This window comes from Talpa occidentalis, unplaced genomic scaffold, assembly GCF_014898055.3.
Source record: "Talpa occidentalis isolate TD23 unplaced genomic scaffold, MPIMG_talOcc4v2.1 talOcc4.9, whole genome shotgun sequence".
Classification (NCBI taxonomy): Eukaryota; Metazoa; Chordata; class Mammalia; order Eulipotyphla; family Talpidae; genus Talpa; species Talpa occidentalis.
In genome coordinates this window covers 74,977,455-74,996,617 of record NW_023605305.1, presented here as the reverse complement: position 1 = coordinate 74,996,617, position 19,163 = coordinate 74,977,455, and the positions used below count along the sequence as shown (strand labels likewise).

Below are 19,163 nucleotides of genomic sequence, written 5' to 3'. Positions count from 1 at the left end.
ATCAATTTGGCCTTGTAACTCATCTTTGCTAGACAGAGAATTCCATGTTTTATTTAAGCTATTTCTTTTTCTTTTTTAAAGTACCTCTTTTTTTTTAAGATTTATGTTTTATTTATACAAGAGCTGGGATACAGACCAAGAGGCACAGAAGGGTGAGAGGATTCACCCAGAACAGAACAGGGAGCAGAACAGGCAGACGGACCAAAAGTACTGCTGAGGGAGCAGCGGGCAAGACAGGAGAGGTCTGATCGCCATGGGGAAATCTCCCTGGCCGCCTGGGAATCGAAAACCCACGCTGCAGAGGCTGCGGACAGCTTCACAGAGCTGGCACTCAATCTGCTGCGCCACTGGGCAGGCCTATTTTTTCTTTTTAAATATATTTATGTATTTTTTTACATCATTGTTCATTTTGTACAATGTTTGATCTGTATAGGTCTTCTAACTCTTTTGATGCTATGGAAAATGAAATATGCCTCATCTTTCTGGCCTTCAAACCCAGCTTAGATTCTATTTTCCTCTAGACCCGCTTGCCAAGAATTATTTTTACATAATTTGTAAATTTTTACATGATTGTTAGTTGTGTAATCATTGTTTTCTTTAGCTACCCTAGGAAGAAAACCAATGTCTATAATAAATGTCCATATATGTCTAATAAATGTCTAATAAAATGTCTATATTTGCTCAATACATTTTTGATGGGGCTGGCAGAAAAAAACTCAGGTCAGACCCCAGAGTGGAGTGAGAAGCAGCCTGCAGACCTGGGCTGCTGGGAGCTTGTCCCTGCAGGGACCCGGGCCTCAGTCAGGAGCCCTGGTCTGATCCGCAGCTCTCCTGCATCTGTGCCGCAGACACATGCCCCTGCAGCTCTGAGACCCCGGGTAGCTCAGTCTCACTACAAGCCTGTGTACGAAGCCCATTTGCTGGGGCCTTTGCCATGAGGAACTGCTAAGTGTGCGCTCACACTTCTCACCCTCAGCCCAGGAAGGCTCCTGAGAGGCAGAGACTTCATGGTGGGGATGACTTCAGGGCACACACCCGCCTTGTCCTCAGGAGCAGGTTGAACTGTTTGGACCCTTCCCAGGATCTGACCCAGTACCAGGTCCCCTTCGCCTTCTCTAAATATCCAATCTAGTGTCTATGGTCCTTCTGCCTCCTCTCAGGTTAACCCCTTCATGCCATCATCCACACCTGCCCTCCTGGGCTCATGAGAAAACCCAATTGAGCCAAGAAACACGTTTGTTTCTGCCCCACTGTAGGGGGTTGTCTGTCAAAGGGCAGTTAACAGCTCTGGGCCACACACAGCTCCCCCCTGTGCCGTCACTTGTCAGTCAGGTCTGTCTCTCCTATGGCTGAGATCCCCCACAGCCCCCTCTGTGCCCCCGTAATGCCCTCCGTGTGTGTCCAGTGCCTCTTCCTCTAAGTCCTTGTCTGAGAACAATGGTGGCCAACTCAGCCCAGGGAGCACCACCTGGGGGTTGTGGGGTGACTTTCCAACCTGATTACACCCTTGAGGACAGCGAGAGCCAGGGCGAGACAGGAGTGAGCAAGGACATGAGCACACAGGTGTGGACTCTTTTCCCCGGATGCTGCCTGTGAGGAGCAGGAGAGATGGTCAGGGCTGAGCGGTCACAGGGATGAGCACATCTTTCACTTCTTTAATGAAGGAGATTCAGTCCTATTATTAGGATCAGACAACAGGTTCAGGAGAGGGAGACATTGAAGACACCAGAATATGAAGGAATAATGATAGGACAATGTGTCTGAGAAGGAGAAGGCAGAATAGAGGCAGGATTAGGGTGACTTAAAACATGTTTTGTCTTTTTTTTTATTGATGTTAATATTTTAATTTTCTACAAGCATGGAGGTCTTTGTAGAAAAGAAGTGAAACACAGAAGTGGGATACCCAAGGGCTTTTCTAATACTTTAACAAAAGGCAATACATTCTTAGAGAATTGACAAGACAAGGAAAGGAAAAGAGATTAATGACTCCGGCAGTGTTAATTTGTGTGAAGGTGAATACATAGGGGAAACTAATGTAAGTTATATGTTATTTTAGTAAGGGTTTGACCACAGAACACCTCAGTACTTTCTTTTTTTGTATTTTTTTAATTTTATTTATTTTTTACATCATTTTTCATTTTTGCACAATGTATGCATTTTCATCTTGGTTATAGTCCCCATACAATTCCCACCACCCTTGTTTTGATCCTACTCCCACCTCCCCCCGCCCAGTAGTGTGTCTCTGGTTTATAGTTGCTTGTTGATTTTGATAGTTACTTTATTATGATTAGTCTTTTTCCTGGTCCCTTATTTAGGTTTTCTAAATTCCTGCTATGAGTGAGACCATCTGGTATTTTCTTTTTCTTTCTGTTCTGGCTTATTTCGCTGAGCATGATCCCTTCCAGCGCCATCCACGTTGCTGCAAATTGCATGTGTTTATCTTTTTTGAATGCTGAGTAATATTCCATGGTTATATGTACCACATCTTCTTGATCCAGTCATCTATTTTTGAGCATTTGTGTTGTTTCTATGGCTTAGCTATTGTAAATAGTGCTGCTATAAACACAGGGTTGCAGGTGCCCTTTTGAATTAATGATTCTGTGTCCTTTGGGTAAATACCTAGGAGTGGAATTGCTGGATCATATGGAAGCTCCATCTTTAGCAGATTGAGGAATCTCCATACAGCTTTCCATAGTGGTTTGCACTCCCACCAGCAGTGCAGGAGAGTTCCTTTTTCTCTGCATCCTCGCTAACATTTGTTGTTGCAAGTTTTTTAATATGTGCCAATCTCACTGGTATAAGATGGAATCTCATTAAAGTATGTTTTATCCTTTATACCAAGAAGCAAAAAGAAAAACGAACACAAGTCATGAGAAGTGTCTGCAGGGGGTTTGCACCCTGTGCCCAGGCCTCCCTCCCTCCCTTGGCCGAGCTATTAGTGACCCCCTGCTGTGTGGGGACGATGATGGGGCTGTCTTGACAAGTTGTTTCTCTTTTTGCAGCGCTGCCCCCTTGACTCTTTCTTGACAGCATTTAATTTAATTCATGAATGAGAAATCAACTTTGATAAGTGACACCAATATCAGTTGTTACTATTCCCATCCTTATTTCCTCAGCAGTGACTGGAGTGGAGAGAACGCCCCAAACTTTGCTCAGTGGCACCTTCTCTACACCTCTCCTCCATGGATCAAGTTCTACAACTCTGGTCCCAGGAAACCATGATCATGTCACACCCTGGCTGCAGCCCCATGGGTGCAGGAGTGCCCTGGAAAAACCATTTTGGGAGAGAATCTGGGAAGAAAAGGGTTGAGAGAGAGGAGCTCAGAAAACCAGCAGTCAGGAAATCCAGGGGTCCTGTATGGATAATGGGGTGGTGCAATTTGTGTGGGGCCTTTCAACATGGACTCTTAATGAGGAGAAACAGAAAAAAGTAGAGGATAGACAAAAAGGAATCAGACAGACCACTAGACATAGGGCTGTAGACTCTGGTCACTCAGTAACCCCCACAGTTACCCAACTGGCTTGGATTAAAAATCAATGGCTCATGGGCCTCCCAGTGGCGCAGCAGTTGAGCACTGGGTTGCGAAGCTGCCTGCGGCCTCTGCGCCACCGGTTCTATCCCCGCTGCTCCCCGGCCACCGGAGGAGGTCCCACATGGTGCACAGACCTCTCCTGCCGCCCGCTGCTCCCCTCAGCAGTGTACTTCAGCCCTTCTGCCTGCTCTGCTCCCCGCTCTGGCTCTGGTGAATTCTCTCACCTCCCGCGCTTCTGACTGTACCCAGTGCATGTATAAAAACAAAACAAACAAACAACAAATAAATAAACATGCCTCCTCTATAAAAAAAAAAAATAAATAAAAATCAATGGCTCATACAGTTTATTTTTTTTAAAGATTTATTTATTCATGCATAAGAGCTGGGCACAGGCCAGAGGTGTGGGGGGTGAGAGGATCCACCAGAAACAGAGTGGGGAACAGAACAGGCAGTTTGACTGAAATACACTGCTGAGGAGAGCAGCAGGTGAGTCAGGAGAGGTCTGCTGCGCCATATGTGTTGCTCCCTGGGTGGGGACCGAACTCACGCTACAGCGGCTACAGACAGCTCCACAGGTTGCATCTTAATCCCTTGCACTACCAGGGAGGCCCCGGCTCCTACAGTTTATGTAAGAGGAGAGAAGCAGATGTAATTTTTAAGCACAAATTCAGAGCTGCAATGACTAATTAATATAAAAGAAATTAGACTTCAGAGCATAGAAAATGACCAGACATAAAGATGGAGAGCACATAATGATGAATAGGTCAACTCACCACATAACAAATTTAATATATATGTAACTAACACAGAGCTTCAAAACACATTAATCAAAAGTGACCCAAACTGAAAGAGTAAACAGATAGACTTTTCTATTCCTCTCCCAGTAATAGAAATTGTGGAAGAAAATCAGCAAGAATATAAAAAAGCAGATCACTACTACCAAGTGGACTTGACCTAATTGATATTCGAGAATTTCCACGAGGCTACACATTTCTATCACGTGCACATTGAACATTCACAGAGTTGTCCCATCTCAAGGCATAAAACAAACCTTGTCAAATATTAAAGATTTTAAATAATATAATTATTCTGTTTGACCATCACGGAATCAGACTAGAATTCATGACAGAAAAAGAAGAGAAAGCAGCTTCCAATCCTTAGAAATTATAGAAGATATTTGTAAATATCCTGTAATATATAGAAGATATAATATCTTGTAATTTTTATTATAAGAAAAAATAAAATAAAAAATAATAAATATTTTTATTATTATGGGGACTATAACCACGATGAAAATGCATACAATTTTTATTATATGCATTATAATATCCTGTAATATTAAGAAGATATTGTAAATATCTGAAAAAGATATGTTCCAAATATTTTCAGCAATACAAGCCTTAATGGAGAAATACTGTACGTCCTTTTCCTAGTATTGGAAAGAAGAAAATGTCCAATTTCATCAGTTCTATTTGACATTGTAATGGAAATCCTAGCCAGAGCATAATGGTAAGACAAAAAGAAGAAAAAAGGAGGTGTGCCTAATTGAAAGGATGTGGGGAGAAACCTATCATTATTTTTATATAACTTGTGTTTATGTAACAAAATCTTCCAGAGCTAATAATTGAGTCTAAAACAAGATTAAGGGAAAGAAGGCCAATGGAAAAAAAAAATGTTCATGCTTCACATATACTAAAGAAATCATGACACAAGGTGAAAAGTTTAGATTCCAGGTTGTGGGAATCTATTGAGTTTCTTGAGAAATATGCAGACAAGGGGGGTGAATTTAGTCAGTCTGTATAAAATGGGCAGAGGGTGCTGGTGGATTGGGCCCTCTAGGTTTCATAGGTATTGACATGGCATTGTGTTCTCCCTCCAGTTCCTGATCCAACCCCTTCCCTCTGGACTATGTTGAAAATATGAATCATTTTAAAAATTCAAGTTGGCACCTCTCTTCCCATAGATCATCTGGAGGGCAGTTATATAATTACCATTTACTGTAGTTAAGGAATTCTGATTCAATTCCTTGCCATTAGGTGTCTATAAGAACTATAGTTTGATCATTTCTTTCTTCCCCATAAGAAGGAAAAATAAGATGAATCATTGCATGTAGGGTGCTGCGCATAGGAAATGACATATTGTAGACACTTGGTCAAACACCTCAAGGAGGGGGAATGAGGGACAAGAAGGAACCAAGGGAAAGATCCAGGTTTCTGGAGTCAGCAGTTGATTGAGAGGGGGGACCTGGAAATGAAGACAACGGATTTAGCATTGGACCCGGGGTGTGTGTCCCCATGGAGATGTCTAGAACAGGCTGACTGCAGGGTCTGCCTGGCAGAGGTTGGGGTGGGATGGAGACCCGGGAATGAGTGTGGGCGCGAGCAGCACGTGACTGAGCACTGAAGCCACCGTGTAGGTGTGCTAGTGAGAGAATGGAATGAAATGACACGGGGCTGGACAGACCCCTGAAGCACCAGCATCTGAGGGGAGGGGAGGCATTGAGGAGGAGGAGTAGTATGGAGGCAGCAAAGGCAGAGGGGAGATGCAGGAGGGTGTGCAACCAGGGAAGCTGAAGGAAGAGCTGCTTCCAGAAGAGGGAGAGGGGCAGGGTGTCCAGTGCTGGGAGGTCCCCTGGGGTGCGCTGATGCAGGAGAGGCAGGTGGAGGGCGGTCCTGGGAGTGAGCAGAGTGTGGCTGCCATGTGGGAGGGGAAAGAGGACAACAGTTGGGTGTGAGGCAAGGGGAAGTTGAGAGACTTCTGAGACTACTAAAGGGCTACAGGAAAGAAGTGTGCAAGAGGGGTCTTGGACCAGTCCAGAGAAAGAGGAAGCACATGAGAAAGAAAGGTCGCCAAGAAGGGGCTGGCAGTGCAGTGAAGTTATTTTATTTTATTTTATTTTTAACTTTTTTAAATTTTAAACTTTTTTTACATCATTTTTCATTTTTGCACAATATATGCATTTTCATCTTGGTTATAGACCCCATAGAATTCCCACCCCCTTGTTTTGATCCTTCCCCTCCCCCCCCCCACAAAGTGCATCTCTGGTTTATAGTTGCGTGTTGAGATTAATGGTTGTTGAATGTTACACATACCAGCCAGCACCGAATTGCCACTGTTTTTTTTTTTATTTGTATTATCTTTTAAACAATGTTTGCTCCCCCTACCCCCTCAGCGTGCCCATAGAATTTCCTTCCCCAAGACACCCTTGCACCATCACCACCATCTCCTATTTTCCTCCCTCCCTCCTTCTGATCCCTCTCCCTCCTCCTCCCCTGCAGGATGTCTCTGATTTATAATTGTCTGTTTTGCTTTGTTGTGTTTGTACTGTTATTATTTTTTTCACACTGATGTCTTATTTGGTTCCCCTATATTCCTGTTATAAATGAAACATTCATTTTTTTTTCTTTTTCCTTATTTCACTGAGCATAAATCCTTCTAGCTCCATCCATGTTGCTGTGAATGGCATGAGTTTTATCTTTTTTGATTGCTGAGTAATATTCCATTGTGTGTGTGTGTGTGTGTGTGTGTGTGTGTGTGTGTGTGTGTGTGGTGTGTGTGTGTGTATATATATATACACCACATCTTCTTGATCAAGTGTAGTATCTGTTCTTATCAGTGAAGTAATTTTAAATGAGTCAGCAATGACCCTGGTGATGAAGATATCTCTTTGATTTGGTATTTTTCTTTTCTTTGGAGAAATAGGTCACTAGGTTTAGACACTAGAAGTTCAGTGTCTTCCCTGGGGATAGGAGAGAAAGTTAGGACAACATGAATAAAAACAGGTCATTTAAAAGCTTGATGGTAGGACTTGAAAGCTTCCCTTTCTGTTGCCTTTTCCTCTGAGGACTAGAAGAACTTGTCATTTGCCAAAGGTGATAATGTAGCAATATACATTGCTACAGGCCTCCATAGCAATGCTATAGATGGTGGCTTAATACACAGATATTTATTTTCCCTGTTGTGGAAGTCAGAGATCAGGGTGTCCGCATGGTCAGGGTCTGGTTAGAGATTAATTTCTGGTTTATGATACCCTTTCCTGTGTCCCATGTGGGAGATATGAGAGAGGTGGGGAGGGAAGTTTGTTTCATGGCTCTATCCCCATTTCCAGTGCACACCCTCATGGGCCTTATCTAAACCTAATATCCTTCCAAAGCTTCATCTGGAAGAATCATCACATGGGCAGTTAGAGCTTCAACATGAATTTTTGGGGCACGCAGTCGGGTCTATGGTAGCTGGTATATGTGAGAGCAGTCAGCAGGATGATGACAGAGTGGCTGTGGAGTCATACTAGCTGCATTTCAGTCCTGGTTCTCCCAAGTGGACTTGAACAGTGACTTTGCCTTTCTCAGTTTTCCAACATGGAAAGAGGGGTAATGGTTCCTATCTCACAGAGTGTAGATGGAGATTAAATGAGTTAAGGCATGTGGAGTGTTAGAACAATGCATATCACATAGCAAGAACTCAATAAGTGCTAGCTATTATAATTTATATTATTTATATGGATATACATATATAAACTATTATATGTTTATATTGCTTATATTTAAATAGTTGTCATGCTTGTGAATGATTGCTGAGTACTATTAAAAATTATTTAACACTACATATTGTGGGCCTCCCTGGTGGTGCAGCAGATTGAGTGCAGCACTGTAAGCTGTCTGCAGCCTCTGCAGCAGGGAGAAACCCACATGGCACGGCAGATCTCTCCTGTCTTGCCCACTGCTTCCCTCAGCAGTGTATTTCATCAGTCTGCCTGTTCTGTTCCCTGCTCTGTCTCTGGTGAATCCTCTCACCCTCCCACGCATCTGATCTGTACCCTGGTTCTTGTATAAATCAATCAATCAATCAATCAATCAATTTTTTTTAAAAGAATAAAAACCCTGAAAGACAAAGACAATAATAGGAAAATGGCAGACATATATATTACCTCATCAATAATTACATTACATGTTGGACCTCCCCAGTGTTTGCAGTGATTGAGTGCTGGGTTGCAAAGCTGCCCTCAGCCTCTGCAGCACTGGTTTGATCCCTGGCCACCAGCGAGGGTCCCACATACGCGCAGACCTCTCCTGCCACCCGCTGCTCCCCTAAGCAGTGTACTTCGTCAGTCTGCCTGCTCTGCTCTCCCCTCTGGCTCTGGTGAATTCTCTCACCCTCCTGCACTTCTGACTGTACCCAGTGCTTGAATAAACAAATAAATAAATCTTAAAAAAATTATATTACATGTAAGGGATTAAATACTCCAAATAAAAGTCATAAAGAATAAAGTGAATGATTGATGTATATGCTACCAATATGGAGGCACTTTAAATACTATAGACTGGGAAACAACAGTGTGGAAAAGATGTGCTATTCAAACAATATGAAAAAAAGCAGGAGTGACAATGCTGATATTAGACAAAATAGACTTTAGGATAAAAAATGTTAGAAACAAAAAGTGGTTTTTATAAAACAGTATGAACTACTCATCAAAAAGATATAGCTATTATAAAGATGTGAACATATAAAAATAGCTTCCAGATATATGAGCAAAAAAAGATGGAATAGAAGGTAGAATAGACTTCAGTAAGCCAATAGTAATAATTGGTAGAAAAATGCAGAGATCACTAAGGTAATGGAAGAGAACAGAACAGAAAAAGATCAATATCTAACAGACCCTGTTGAATGCTCCATTCTCTGTCTTTTGCTGCTAACTATCCGTTTTCACAATCTTCTCAAGTGTACATGCAATATTCTCCCAGAAAACAATATGTTAGGCCATAAAACAAGCTCCAAAAACCTTGAGAGTGGGAAGCTGGTTCAAAATGGCACATAGACAGGTTTTTGAACTCACTTCTTCCTATAGAAAAAACAAATTTAACAATAAATATGGAGAAATTTATTCTGAGATAACTGATAAGTTGCTCAATAGCTCCTCTATATAGATGGATGAAAGACCACATTGACAAGGGTAGAGGAGTCAGAATGCAGTCTCAACTGAATCCCACCCTCAGTACTAGGACCCCCAATTAAGAAGGATACAGAGCCTTTTCCTGAGGAACAAGGGTTTGTGCTCCACATGAGTTACCCCAAACTTAGTGCCTGATCTAGAAGACATGCTCCCTAAAAGTCTGCCTTTGGGAAAAATAGTGTGCACCAAGGAGAACCCTAAGGCTTAAGGAACAGAGATTCCTCTCTTAGGGGCCTGAGGACATGCTCATTCACACTAGAAGCAGAAGCTTAGAAGAGCTCAGGCCACAGGTAAAGGAGATTCATTTGCTAATCTCAACCAGTTACTGGAGGGGCAGAATTTCTGTGGGATTGAGGAGCAGGTAAGCACCATCTTTAAGATGTCCCCATATCCTGCTTCTCTCTCTCCCAGGCAGGGGGTCATGGGACAGACATCCTCAGACCCCGCCCCTTACTCTCCTTTACTTGGGTTCCAGCCTGTCCTCCAGGTACTGCAGTTTCCTCCCACATCAGGGAACAGCCCTGATATGTCTGGAATTCTATACTACCCTCCCTCCTCCGCCCCCCAAGTCCCCCCTCTGGGCTGATGTGATGACTTGGGAGCCCCTAACCATGTACCTCAAATGTGACCTTGAGCAAGTTATTTCATCTCTGGGCTTTCAGGATGCTGCCTCATAAGATGCATGTAATGCTGAGGTTATATGCTGTTGTGAAGACCTTATAGTGAACTGATAAATAAAAACATATAATGTTGTGGCACTGAGTAGATATTACTTGTATTATATTAAATGTGTTCTTATAACCCAGTTGTCAAATACGGTGTCTTGTCCTTTAGAATTCAGGTAAATAGCTGTGGCCCACCAAGCCCCAGAAGACATTCCCACAGCTTCTGTAAACTCCCAGGAGGGTGCATGTTCCAGGTCCCCTCTCAGGCCTCTGTCCTGACACTCCATCTCATGGAGCCCCACATACCTCTCCCATCTGCCATTCCAGAAACACACTCTGTGCTGCTATAGGTCCAGGGGGACCTTCCCCTCACCCCCAGCACCCCTGGCACCAGGCGGTGTGTGTAGTAAACTCTCACAAGGCTCGCAGGGTATGAGTGTGTGTGTGTGTGTATGTGAATGACTCTGTGTGTGTGTGTGTGAGTGTGTGTGTGTACTTACCTGTGTGCTGTGTCTCAGCACTGCTGACAGGGATGATGAAATGAGGTTAGGTGTGTGGGCTGTAAAAGTCACTGCTGTTTTGTCAGCATGTGAGTGTCTGTCACCTGCCCCCCCAGAGTCCCTGACCTGCTGCCACACTGTGTGTCCCTCTTGCTAGCTCCTCTCCCCACCCCCTTCAGCAAATGGTTTTCCAGGTGAACAGTGTCCCACAGGCACTCACAGGGGTGTGAGAACATAGTAGGGGACACACAGACACTTGCTCCCATTACAGGAGAGAGCAGGGGAGGAGCTGCCGGATTCTGACTGTGCAAGAACTTCTGACATCAGGGCTCCTGGATGCCCACTGAGAGAAGATTCCCACTGCCAGGTGGGGTGGGGGGGAGTGTGGGATATTATCTTGTCTGGGATACTGCAGGGCAGTTACAGGGCAGACAAGGCTGGCCTCGGGTGACTTGTTTGAGCCACAGGAGAGGGTATGATGCACATGGGATTGTCCAGTTTGCTGTTGGGAGGCACACACTGCCTGTGACTTGCTGTGTGATCTTTTGCAGACTCACAGCCCCTTTGGGGCTCGGGATCTCATCCATAAGTGGGTTTGCTGTGCCATCCCTGACCCCCTTGAGTGCAGGTGGCGGGGCCCGTCCTGTGGACCCAGCCTGGTGATGCTCTCCTGGGCAGCTGAGGGGGACCCCAGTGGGCAGCAACAGAGGCCCTGTGGGGTCAGAGAGAGGTGCTGTTCCCCAGGGTGTGGGAGCTGAGAGCTCTCAGTGATGCTGTGGGGTGTCCACTGGGCTGTGGTCCTTGACAGGGGCATGTCTGAGGCAGCTGGGCCCTGGGCAGGAGGGCAGTGCAGGCCCTTGTCCCCACCCAGTTGTGAGGGCAGGAGCAGGGCTGGCAGAGGCTCAAAGGGAAGTTCTGGGTGTGAGGCTGCCTCTGTGGGGGTTGGCTTTGCCTTTTGCTTGGGAGGAGAACCAGCTCTCAGGGTTGCTTAGGAGCCACATAAGCATAAGCAATAGGTCAGTTACAATTTGCATTGGGGGTGTGGGGAGTTGACATCTCCACCAAGAGCTTTGTCACTTTGCTCAACAGCTGCTTGATTAGGTCAGTGATAGGTGAAGTTTATGGAAAAGAAATCAAAACGGGAATTTGACTCATTTAATAATATAGGACTGAGGACAGGCAACAGGAGGGCGAAGCCCAGACTTTCTGTTGAGTGTGACTTCTGTGCCTGAGTATGGCAATGCTGCTCGCCCCAGAAAGCAGGTAAGGGTCTGGAGAGGGTATAGGGGAAGGGGTGGGGGCAGGGGTGTGCACCAAGCTTCACCGGAGGGGGCCTCCCCAATACAGTGCCAAGCCTATGAAACAAGGGTTTGTTTGCACATTCATCCTGCAGTCATTGATTGAGGTCTTGCTTTCGGTCCTGGGATAATAAGATCTGAATGGCTGATTCTAGAAGAGAGATCTGTCTCCCAGAACGAATATTGTAGCCCCGCCCTTGGGGTGGGGAAGAAACTAAGGAGGCTTATCTGAGTGAAGCTTTTCCTCTGCTTTTTCTCTGCCTCTAGATGTTTCCTCTGCAGCTCATCAGATTGACGGGCAGCCTGGGATGGGGCCCTGCCCAGAAGACCCCTCACCTCTGCCGGGTCACCTGGGTCCTGGGGCTCACCAGCCTTCTCCTCAGTAAGTGGCTCCGATTTCTGGGGGGAGGGCAGTTGTGGGGGGTGGGGAGGAGGGAGGCAGCTATTCTTTCCCTGCTTGATGTCTTTGGTGATTCAAAGAACAAAACAACTGTAAAGCATCATATCTGCTTTAGATCCCAGGGTGGCTGGAAAGGACGAGGTGATATTTTGGCTGTGGACTGGCAGGGCACTATGCCGGGACAGCCTGGACTGTGTCCAGGGAAGTCTTCAGGAGGTGAGGCCACTTTGCTGAGATACCAGGGAGGCAGGGGGCCTGGAGCTCTCTGGGGAGGGGATGGAGGCAAAGAAGGTTGCTCCTGGGGGTAGGGGCTGGAGAAGTACCAGAGAGTCTCTGCAGTTATGTGGATAAGAGGCCTACCTGGAACACTGAGTCTGATCCGGAGGGGTCTTGGCATTCTGGGTCTTAGGCTTCTCCACTAAAAGAGGAGTGACCATGTGCTCCCACTGGGGTGGGGATCAGTTCCAAGCAGATCATCACTAAGTACAGGTTTAACTTAAAATTGCTTATGAATTCTACATTCTGCTATAGTGTTAGATTTCATCATGAAAAGTCAAGAAATTATTTGATTTCTGATAAGTGAATCTTCTGGGGGCTGTCCTTTATCCAAGACACTGTTTTAGGAAAACCTTGGCAACAGGGGGGTTCCCTTCTCTTTGGGATGATGAGGAAATCATGGAGTATCAAGTTTTATGATATGTGGAAGCTAAAAGCAGGGCCCAGTTGTCTGGGTGGGATTTTAATTTCCACAGGTCACGTCTCGGATTGTGCAAGTGCAGGGGGCTGAGCACTGTGAAATTTTAATCTTGTAAGAGTTACAGCATTTTCCCAAATTTAAGGGTGTCTATATACCCATGTGTTACAATATCCTGGAGAAAAAGTGGAAAGGTATAAATTACGCTGTAGGCAGCGTAAACCTTGGGAGGAGAAAAGGAAGGGGAAGTAGAGAGGGTGGGGGTTTAGCAAAAAGGGAACTGAAATGCCTTGGTGAAGCTAAATGTCACATTTATGGCTTTACCAGAGATGGTGTTTGTATATACAATGAAATTAAATACATACAAATGAGAAAGTAATAAGCTCTAGAGAATTATGATTTCTGGTGAATGACTTGAGAGCTTTCATTGTTGTATGTTTTTGTTTTACTATCCTACTCACTCTGTGAACTTGCAGGGGATGATATAAATTTTAAGGGGTTAGAAGCCTGTGTGAACAAGATGTTTTGATTTAACAGTGAGATTTGTTAGATATCACAGTCCTTTTAACTAATAACATTGAACAAGACCAAAATGTAGACTTTCTCTTTTTCTTCAATTTTATTTAGCAAGGGAGATACATTGAATTGAACACAATTTTCTCATAGACTTTGGTATTGGAAGATTATGAGATGAAAGAGAGCGAGAGCGAGAGTGAGTGCAGGGTACAGGAGCAAGCAGGGGTAGAGGGGGAGGGAGATGGGGGCAAATGGGAAATATTTTATGGTGATTTTTTAGCATCACATTTTTCTTATTAAAATCAACTTTTCCTCAACTCATTTCCCCTCACACCCTCCCTGGCATCTACTGAGGAGTCCCCTTCTGGAGGACAGAGCCCTGCTGCTCCTTCTCTCTCTGTCTCCTCCATTTCCTCACAGCTGCTTCTCCCCATCCAGTTCTGGGGATCCTCCAAGTTCTGGGGATCCTCCCTGCACCTGAGGCTGAGCCCCTCTCTCCCTGGTCCCTGTTATGGGAAGGGGCCATCTGGGGGGCTGCTGTTTGGCCTCAGCTGTCAGGAGTCTCTGCTCTGCTCACCCCACTGAGCCCTGCTCCCCTTTCCCAGGAGGGGGCCCTGGAGGGAGACTCAGGGTGTGCTGAGCTCCTGGGGGTCAGACACTGTGCTGGAGGAGGAGCCCTGGGGCAGGGGAGGGGAACTGGGGGGCAACCCCTGCAGGGGTGAAGCTGTGCTGAGAGAGGAAGCTGGTCCAGGCTGTTTTGCCCCGTGCACCCAGAACAGGCTCACCCCTGGGGAGCCTCCTCTGTGAAAGGCAGGGCTGGGTGGGTCCCCTGGGTCCCCCCCACCAGTTGTGATATTCTGGGGTTCTGTGCCTCCACCAGACAGGACCATCCTGGGGCTACTTCATGTCTCAGCTCTGTCTTGTCATCCTGCCTGCCCTGTCCCCGTGTCCCAACAGGATGGACACTGGGGAGCCCGTGTGGGACACCTGCAGAGGGCAGACCCCAGCCATCCCTGTGTCACCAACTCAGCACTCCGAGGAGGGAGGAGCCTCCTCTTCAAGCCCCCTTTGGCGTCCCTCCTGGCCTGTTTTCTTGTCTCTGCTCCTGAGTGTCTCTCAGGGAACAGTGTCCTGAGACCCCTGCTGAGGACATCTCTCCCTCCCCCACTGGGGACTTGGGCTGCAAAGCTCCAGGGGAGCAGCTCCTGCTGTGACGGGCAGATGCCCCAAGACCAGAGCTCTTCAGTTCCTGTCTGTTAAGCAGGATTTTTCCTTATTTCTCTTTGTTCTCCTGGTGCTTGCCAGTGTTTGGGGTGGAGAGTGGCGATAAGACACAGAATTACTAGTGACAGTCCCTCAGAAGCCTCCACATTCGATGGAAATGCTGTTTGCACATCCTCCCCCAGCACGTGGTCCAAAGAGCTGTTTCTTGATGGAATAGTTTGTGTTATTTGTTGCATCTAAAACTTGATGTTTTGGGCCTCCCCGTGGTGCAGCAGGTTGAGCGCAGTGGGCTGAGCGCAGCGCTGTGAAGATATCCGCAGCCTCTGCAGCGTGAGTTCAATTTCTGGCCGGCCAGGGAGATACCCACATGGTGAGGCAGACCTCTCCTGTCTCGCCCGCTGCTCCCTCAGCAGTGTCTTTGGTCCTTTTGCCTGTTCTGCTCTCTGCTCTGTCTCTGGTGAATTCTTTCACTCTCCCGTCCTCAGGCCTATACCCCTGTGCTCGTATAAATAAATGACTCTTTAAAAAATAAATAAATAAAACTTGATGTTTCAACATTAGATAGCGCTGACTCTGATAAGGAACTTAGGTTTTAAAGACTACTTTTATTTTGCCCATTTATTGATGAGGGAAGCAGTAGGATGCTGACATCTGTTTAGAGGAAGAGTCACACGCACCCGTGGGCCACTGGGAACACTGCTGTGAATTGACCAGGGCGTGTCCCGTGTTGACAGGATTCAAGTGCTGCGGGAACACCATGAAGGCCTGGCAGGGACACGTCAGCAGCAGTGCTTACCTAGGGAGGAGGCGCCTGTAGACCTTAGACTTGCATCAATCCCCTAATCTATATATTTTTTAAACATATAATAGTTTCATAATTACAGAACATCCCATTAAAGAAAGAAAAAAATGAACACACTGAATACAGTCAATAATGTATATTTTTTCCAGCCCAGTTTGTGATAACATACAGCCTGTCCTCTCCCCATCCGCACCACTCCCAGCAACACAGCTGTGCTCCTGTGCCTAGTGACCCGGGGGTGACCGTGCAGTGGACACCCGCTGTCCACGCACAGCCACGCATGTCCTTTCCACTTCAGGCCTGGTAAACAGGAAGCCCTGGCAGGACTGTGACTCCCTAATGACACCTACGGGATTGGGGTGTCTGACTCCTGGGGCCCATCTCTGCACCGAGGAGGAGACACCTGAGGGAGCAGCTGGTGGAGGGAGCAGCTGGTGGTGAAAACGGCTCACCCCTGTACCTGGACATTCAGGTTCTGATCCAGGAATGCCGGGTCAGATCATCATCACAGTGAGAGCAGCGCCATGTCTGCAGTAGTTATGGAACACTGAGCAGGAGTTTTTCTGGTTTTAAATCTCCATGCTCATTCTATGAGGTCAGCAGTGCTATTATTTTCATTTCACAGGTGAGACAGCTGAAGGCATCAGGTGAATAACTGTCTATGCTCACAGAGCCTGAAAATGGAGACTGGACTCGCTGACTCTAACCTCAAGCTTTTGACCTCCCAATGCACTAGGTCAACTAGTGTGACATCTCAGTAAATTGCCTGAAGATCAAAAATTTAAAACACAAGCAATGAAAGTAGGAATGTTAAGAATGAAAAGAGTGACTGAAGAACATAGTTTGAGTGGTACTGACAGACCATTAAGACACTGGGCTCCATGGGGTGCAGCTACAAGGTGTGGAGCCCCCACCATGTGTGTTAGGACCCTCTCTCTCTCTCATGGACATGTTGTATGGGATGAGAACTGACCTTGTTCTGAAAGCCGAAGGGACTGATCATGTTGTTTTTTTTACACAGCCCAGCCTCACCCATTCTGAGTACTGCATAGCTCAAAGGATTGGAAGGAGAGCAACCTTTGTTATGTTAGTCTCTGTCGTGTGAGTGGTCACCCTAAAATCTAGTGCCTTAAAGAGAGCTCCGAGTGCATACACTGTCTGTGGGTCAGTGTATGTCTGGCTTAGGTCAGGAGGAACTTCTGTCTACTTAGGCCTCTAACCAGAGGTCAGTGGCCTCAGGATTGCTGGGAAGGATCTCCTAAGCCCACGCTGGGCTTGCTGACAGGATGCAGCTCCTGCGGCTGTTTGACTCGGGGCCCCAGTTCCTCACTGGATGTGACTGTAGCTGCCCTCAGTGCTTTTTTATGTGGGCATCTGCACAGGGCAGCTGATTACATGGCTGGCCATTTCATCAGAGTGAGGAAAGGAGAGAGTGTGGGGAAGGACTGATTCATGGTCTTTAATCTAGAATTGCTAAGTGGCTCCCCCTAACCATACTGTATTCTGTTTCCTTAGAGGGGGTCACTAGGTACACCCCCACTCCAGGTGGAAGTGACAGAGGTTAGGAGCACAGAGACCTTTGTGGACACTTAGAGCTCCTCCTATAGTTATGTACTTGGAATGTACCTGACTGTGGTTGGTGCTCTTGTCCATGTTCTCATGTAATTTGTACGATCATGATGAGGCAGGTGAGGGAACTGAAGTTTATGGAACATGTACAGGTTCTACTCCACAAGGTGACTTCCAATAATCAACAGAGAATATTGCATGGATTTCGCTAAAAAATGTGGTGGTACGGTTTTCAGTTATTCTTTGCAATGAAAATAATCCTCAGGGGTCTGTTTCCACTGCCCTAGGCACCTGCAGCCCTGGGGCCCAGAGTTCTGGAGTGAAAGACCCTGGAGCCAATCTTCCTCTGAAGGGGATCCGAGGAAGTTCTGTCTTGTTTCACGTGAGCAAGGTCTGGGCAGCTGAGCTGGAGCAGACGGAGTGGGGCATTGGTCCTGAGTCAGACTACAGAGTCTTCCTGCGAGTCCATCGTGGGAAAGAAGATGCTCCTACCTGGGTCAGCCTCCGGGACAAGTATGAGCAGAGGGTCCACGTGCCCAACATGACGTCCCTGAGGATGGAGAACCTGAGCCCTGAGGACAGTGGGCGGTACTGGGCTCGAGCTCAGTTAACAGGAGGCAGAGGAAGTGTCCCACGGTTTCCAGCTCACTGTCTATGGTGCGTGACCCCCACCCCCCACACACTGCTGACCTCCTCCCTGTCCCTAGGGGTGTCACATGGGCCCCACTTTGCAGGATTCTTTCTAAACTCCCGTCTTCAGGCTCTGTCTTCTCCTTGGAATCAGGGTTTGCTCACACAGAAATGGAGGCGAAGAGCTGAGATTCACAGGAGGGAGAAAATCATCTCAGTGCGTTAGGAGAGGGAAAATGAAATTGGGCAACGATTTTTACAGTAAACATTATTGATTTTTTATAGGATGGAATTTTACTTTGAGTTTTAGTTTTCTTTTACTTTTTGAACAAAAGACCATAAATTTAGTTAGTTAAAACAGCAACATATTTTTGTGTCTTGTCTGGAGGTCAAAGTCAGACCAGAGTCTCAGTGTGAGAATGAAGGTATTGGCAGGACTGCCTTCCTCTCTGGAAGCTAGAGGGGAGATTCCGTTTTCTTTTCTTCCCCATGTTTTAATGGTGCCCTGTCACTCTTCTGCTCCATCTTCATGTCAGAAATAGTGGTTGTCCTCACACTATATACTCCTGACTTCATGTTCTGGTATTTTCTTCTAATTTTAAGGATCCTTGTCCTTACAGTGTAATTACACTGGTCTTCAGGTAATTGGGGATAATCTCTATATTTACTTACTAATATTAAAAAGAGCTTTTATTGAAGTGATGTGGATAAAACCTTATATAGGTTTTAGGTGTTCATCATTATAAACCAACATTGTATATATTATATTGTGTTTACATATGTTTGAAAGTCTTATTCTATCCCTCATCATATAACTGATTTACTCACCTTCTTTCCCCCTTCTTTTCTGGTAACCATTAATATGGTCTTATAGTTTAAATTTATTTTTGTTTTATTAGCTCATTCATTTTCTTATTTATGACCCACACATGAGTAAAAATAATTTGTGTTTCTCTTTCTCCATCTGACTTATTTCATTAATCATAATACCATCTAGATGCATCTATGTTGTGTTGCTTATGGCAAGATTTCTTCTTTCTATATAGCTGAGTAGTATTCCACTCTGTATATATCACTGCATCTTAGTCAATCATTTGTTCATGGGCACTTTGGTGTTTCCAACTCTTGGCTACCGCTTTTCATAATGGTCCCACCTATTTATATTCCAGCAAATTTCTCCTTCTGTTCTGATTGACTTTGGATTAGATTTTTCTTCTTTTCTACTTTTTTTAATGTGTAAACTTAAGAGTTTTTTGTGACTTTTTGTGATTTCTGAGGTAGGTCTGTGTAGTATAAACTTCCTTTTAGTGCCACTTTTTCAGAATCCTATAGATAAGTGGTGTCTTCATTTTTCACTTGTTTCCAGGATTTTCTTATTTCTC

At 45.7% G+C, this 19,163-nt stretch overlaps 1 protein-coding gene across 1 annotated transcript in view; it reads left to right on the top strand.

Annotated features, from left to right (window-relative positions):
* LOC119236834 (uncharacterized) overlaps window positions 1-19,163 on the top strand; it is a 135,009-nt gene that overhangs the window by 114,676 nt on the left and 1,170 nt on the right. The window contains exons 3-5 of the mRNA XM_037500789.1: window positions 11,882-11,911; window positions 12,214-12,328; window positions 17,439-17,808. Of these exons, the coding sequence (XP_037356686.1) occupies window positions 11,882-11,911; window positions 12,214-12,328; window positions 17,439-17,808 (515 nt within the window). The remainder of the gene's footprint in view (window positions 1-11,881; window positions 11,912-12,213; window positions 12,329-17,438; window positions 17,809-19,163) is intronic.